Source organism: Limulus polyphemus, unplaced genomic scaffold, assembly GCF_000517525.1.
Source record: "Limulus polyphemus unplaced genomic scaffold, Limulus_polyphemus-2.1.2 Scaffold2619, whole genome shotgun sequence".
Classification (NCBI taxonomy): domain Eukaryota; kingdom Metazoa; phylum Arthropoda; class Merostomata; order Xiphosura; family Limulidae; genus Limulus; species Limulus polyphemus.
In genome coordinates, this window is record NW_013668229.1 from 76,268 (window position 1) to 82,322 (window position 6,055).

Here is a 6,055-nt window from a genome sequence, read left to right on the forward strand (position 1 = left end):
TAAGGTTAACCGTTACTTAGGTCGGTTCTTCGTTCTACGTAGTCGTTGTCTGTTCGTAGTAGTAGGTTTACGTTGTCAGTATTAGTCTTGTTCTGTGTATATATATATATATATATATATATATATACACACATATATTACATTCCAGGCCGTACTTAAGAGAAAAAAAATGACAGCACCAGGTGTGACTCTGCCATCTCACCTAACTAGTGCCTGCTGCCCCTGTTCGCAGTAACCCATTCACAGTCTGTCAGTGTTGGGATCTTATGCAGGTGTGATGATCCCTGACTGGTCCGAACACTGTCTAGCATTTTTCACTATGCATATTCCTCCCTCCTGTTTGCTTCCCCAGTCTTGAGCTGCTAGGGAGATTGATTTCTAGATCTTCCCTTCAGGTTTGTGTAATCCTGCTAGAATGAGACCAAGTGAATGCATCCTTCAATCAGAAGTAGGTCTGGGGTGTTTACCTGTAAGTGTAATACAGGCCACCCACCCCTAAGCTAAGAACCAGACCATTTCTGGTGGGTCTTGCATTCTCCTCGAGGTGCGGGTCTGGGATGATATTAATGTGAAAACCTAGCCCTCAGTGAGTAGCATATCTGAAGTTAACATTTTTCTTACCTGAAAATGTATTTCAGATACAACCACCCACCCAAGAATTGTTTCGGCAGTGGTGTAAGGTAATAGCTGTCAGTTCTGCGGAGATTTAAGTAAGGTAAAAGTTTTCATTAGGCTTCAAGACAATGTCATCAAAATATACCTCATCAGTTAGCCTCATTTACTTTCTAAGATTTATTTATAAGATGTACATTATTTCCTTCCCATGGTGTGGGTAATATGAAAAGATAAATAGCCCAGTGTTTTTCATTTAAAAAAGGTTTATTCATTAAGAGATCATAAATACAACTGTATAATTAAGAAGATAGGTGTGATCCTTACCCAAGATAAATAAACATGATTAATATTAGCACAAGCATGAGATAAATAAACATGATTAATATTAGCACAAGCATGAGATAAATAAACATGATTAATATTAGCACAAGCATGAGATAAATAAACATGATTAATATTAGCACAAGCATGAGATAAATAAACATGATTAATATTAGCACAAGCATGTGCATAAATAAACATGATTAATATTAGCACAAGCATGAGATAAATAAACATGATTAATATTAGCACAAGCATGAGATAAATAAACATGATTAATATTAGCACAAGCATGAGATAAATAAACATGATTAATATTAGCACAAGCATGAGATAAATAAACATGATTAATATTAGCACAAGCATGAGATAAATAAACATGATTAATATTAGCACAAGCATGTGCATAAATATTAAAAAAATAATAATAAATTTACTAAAATTAATGTTTCAATTACTGAAAATACAAACTGTTTTATTCCGTAAAATTTAATGTTTTGTTGAGGAAAGTTTACTCGAAGCAAATTATTACATAAATACTTACAGCTTTACTTCATGAACTGCATCTAAATGTAGTGACATCTTTTTTTATAAATAATGGCCTTGTACATCCTCTCATATAACAGTTATACGATAAAAACAACTTTTATAGCAGGCAAGTTCTGGTTTTGATAATTACAACGTTTCAATCCATAATATCAAATGTTACTATTGCTTGATTGATGACTCGATACTATGGGTCAAAATATTGTAATTATTAAAACCAGAAATTGCCTGCTGTAAAATTTGCTGCTATTGTAATTTTAAATTAATTATTCAGTTCAGTTGGTTCCTCACTAAACATTAAACTTATCTCTTATTTTGGAAAATATGTAACGTGGCCAATTACGTGTATTATTTCAGACCAGATCTCCATAATTACAAAATTAACAAACAATATAACAATCTTAAAGCTTTCCTTGCAAGAATATATTTTACTTTTAATAATATAACAACATTATATGTACAATTTTACCCTTTTTCATTGTGATATGAAAATCCCCTGTTAGGGTTTAATTAAAAATTATGCCTAAATATTTTATTTCCTTGATTTGTTCTATCGCTTTACCATTAGTTTGCCAACTACATTTAGTTTCAGTATATTTTTCCCCTTTTTTTTAAATTTAAAGTAAGTTTGAACTCTTCCAAGTTACCAATTTATTTAAACCACGGATAAGTCAAGTTGCAGAAGAATGGAGCACGGGTGAATTAGGTTCTTTAGATGGTAGGGAGCTTTTGTCTACCCAGACATCTTTCCTGAATTATGTTAAATCAGTTTTAGCCTGAGCATCTTGATATTATTCTTTGGACTATAGAAACTCTAGACTTTTTAACCTGGTCTACAATTCTTTTATTGAAAATTGGAAAATATATCTGGTGATTAATTAAAGAAAAGAAAAAGAAAATAATTAACTAGAAACAAGTCATGTTGAATGAGTACCATAATCTAATTGAAACATATGCTAAAGTTTCACTTATTCTAGGTATATATATTCCAGGTGTTATATCTTGATATAATCAACTTCTCACCTGGTCTCACTCGCATATATAACTTATTATCCAACTTATCTAAGCCTACAACTTAGAATTATCTGAGAACAAGAAAATTCTTAGCTTGTTAACTACATTGTCTCTTTTGAATTCTGTTTCACTAAGACTTCCCCCTCTTCTCACTAACTAACTCTTTTCTTGTACTTTGATAATAATCACTGGTGTCCTAATGTATCAGGAAAAAATCTTGACTTAATCAGTGTTTATATCAATCAAAGAATAATCAACGAGTACTCGTGGTTCTGAACAACACGTTTTTATAACTTTTACCATGAAATAATTTACAAAAGAACATTAATGATTAGGACTGTAACAAAGGGTAGATTTTTACCTTCTTACCTGAAACTTTACCCCCCTGTGCTTCACCATAATTGTCTGCTCCAATGCCCAGAAGAAGCTGCTACATATATAATGCTTTGGTGATGTGTATGTGTGTGTTTTTAATACAACTGTTATTATTTAAGTAATGGTCATTATACAAATGAAAATATCAAGTTTTTCATGCGGGTGAAATTTAATGTATGATTACTATTCAAACATTGTAGAATGGTTTTTGTTAACAAAAGAAAAAAAAATCAGACACTGCCTGATGAACCTTTGAATATTTAGAACTTTCTTTAAATTACTGGCCAGTGAATGAACCGTCAAACAGAGCCCTAGTAATTATGCACTACTGTACAGCAATGTAAATATAATTTAGCATACAACTATTTTTTTAACGTTAGTGTATTGCTCATCAGCTGTAACAGAGGAGTCTAAGAAAAACTAACAAGGAAATACTTATTAACTGTGTATCTTAATTATAGTCACGTTAGCTGAGAAAAAAAGACTATTCCTTGACCAACATGCAGTTATATTGTCCAGTGTTTGATGGAAACAGACTTGTACAAATTACTGAGAACTCAGAAACTTAGTAATGACCACATCTGTTATTTTCTTTATCAAATCCTTCGAGGTTTAAAGTACATCCATTCAGCAAACGTTTTACACAGAGACCTCAAGCCTAGCAACTTACTTCTGAATACCTCCTGTGATTTAAAGGTACGTCACCATCTCAAATGACAAAATTAAGACTAATATTTATATAATTGATGGAACATGTAGGAGTATACTTTTTCTTAAGAGATTAACCAAGAAACAAATGTTTTTTTTAGAAGTTTTGTAAATAAAATGGTATTGGTTAATGTTTTTCCTTATTCTGCATTATATTGCTTGCTTGTTTGTTAGATTAGATGTGTTTTTCTCACTTACCATCTATACATGTATGTTTTAACATATTTCTTTCAGTGGGCTCAATAAAGATAAAATACTTGTTTTTTTGTACTTCAAGTGGAAACATTTGACTAACATGTATGGACTTCTTATGGCTAATACATGTTAAAGTAATATTCTATAAAAGGATTAATGATTCCTGACTCCCATATTTTGAATTTTTATCATGGACATAGACATGGCAAGTACATTTGTGGTCCCTAAATTACCCCCACCCCAGTACGGTTCTGCCACTCATTTTCTTTTGCCTCCAAAAGTGGCTACTTAGACCGATTGGTGATGTGTAATGTATCACTTTGGATGCACACTTTTATAAGCAATGTATCTGTGTGTACACACTTCACATTATATATATACGAATTATTGAATATGATGTTCAATTCCCTTGTAGGCCTAATTGTGAAATTTTGTGTTTGTATTTGAAACATGCACTTATACATAGAAGGGAGAGTGAATATGTACAATATCACAAATAGAACTTGACAATTTTGTTACTGTGTTTCAATATTATTTCTTTTCACTGAATACAAGTTTTGGTTATAAAACAAAAAAAGTTTAGTGAAATTATGAATGCTTCTTTGTTTTAAATCAGATACAAATTTGGTGATAGCTAAAAAATCTCTCTCAGCAAATAGTTTAGTTATTTTTTTTCCTTCCCAGATTTGTGATTTTGGTCTTGCTCGAGTTGCTGATCCTGATCACGACCATACAGGTTTTCTAACAGAGTATGTGGCCACCAGGTGGTATCGTGCCCCAGAGATTATGCTGAACAGTAAAGGCTATACCAAATCTAGTATCCTTTTAAACTTATTTACTTTAAGGTGAAGCATAAGAACCCGTGTTTATTTTGTTTACAGGAAAATATAAACATTGTGTACAACTCTGACTGTCATTATGAATTCACCTTATTTCATATCTCGTACAGTTTCTGTATCAAGCAGTCTGTTGTACATTTGTGAATAAAGATTTCTTACAGAAAATAGGCTATGTATATTAACTTTTTAAACTATGGGTCTTTAAAATATAACATGTTTTTATGGAAAGAAAGTCTCAATCCTTAGCTTTAGTAAAGTTGATATTTGGTCAGTTGGTTGTATTTTGGCAGAGATGTTGTCCAATCGACCCATCTTCCCAGGAAAACATTGTAAGTATTATCAGAATTAGTGAACTTTTTGTTAAGACAAGTAGAAGTTTTGTTTCCTGCAAGTGTTCCATCAACTCCGTTAATTTTTTTTGTGTTTTTATCAGAGTTTTCTTCCACTTTAGTCCATCTTTCAGTTTCATTAGTACGGTATGTCTGAAAATAAAGTTGTAACCTGCACTCGAGTTCAAGCTGTTTGTTTTTTTTAAATTTTGCAGCATTTTGGCTAATGTACTTTGTAAATATGGGGTAAACTCAAATAACCTAATGCCAAGTCAAACAGTAAACTGTATGAAATTGTGGACATTGAGTAAAACAAAGGAAAATTAACACAAGTTGTTCAGATGTAAAGTTTTTTATTATTATTATTATTATATATGTAAGTATACAGAGTCTTGTATTATCAAATGATTGATTTTTCTCCACTTATTAATACAGTTTTTTCAAATTTGAAAAATTAATTGTGAAAAGACAGTCTGTGAATTTCTTGGTGTTATCCACATAGATTAGAGTATTTAATTGTTATATATCATTTTATTTATATCATAAAAAAACAGTAATAATAAGTATGATTGAGTGTAGTATTCCAGTACTGCCAAATACCATCTTTATGATCATAATGTGCATGCTTGAAACATAATTCTTAATTTAAACACTCGGTGTGCTAAAAGGATAACGTATGCTTGCAACAATTCTAATGAAGTATCTAATCTTTCCTTCACTTCAGTTGGATATTTTTCTGTTTATTTTGATTTCTACACATTCAACATCAAGACATCCACTTATTTTTATTGTCCACTTCTCTCTCTGCTTATTGTCAAAATGAAATGAAGAAACTACTGTTCACAACAGCGTGGAAGGATATGATGCTATATACCATTCACAACAACAGGGAAGGATATGATGTTATATACCATTCACAACAGCAGGGAAGGATATGATGTTATATACCATTCACAACAACAGGAAAGGATATGATGTTACATACCATTCACAACAGCAGGGAAGGATATGATGTTACATACCATTCACAACAACAGGGAAGGATATGATGTTACATACCATTCACAACAACAGGGAAGGATATGATGTTACATACCATTCACAACAGCATGG

General features: G+C 31.7%; 1 protein-coding gene across 1 annotated transcript in view; it reads left to right on the forward strand.

The window, feature by feature from the left end:
* LOC106467452 (mitogen-activated protein kinase 1-like) overlaps window positions 1–6,055 on the forward strand; it is a 26,247-nt gene that overhangs the window by 9,535 nt on the left and 10,657 nt on the right. Inside the window, exons 4-6 of the mRNA XM_013927804.2 lie at window positions 3,378–3,567; window positions 4,459–4,591; window positions 4,871–4,942. Coding sequence (XP_013783258.1) covers window positions 3,378–3,567; window positions 4,459–4,591; window positions 4,871–4,942 — 395 coding nt within the window. The remainder of the gene's footprint in view (window positions 1–3,377; window positions 3,568–4,458; window positions 4,592–4,870; window positions 4,943–6,055) is intronic.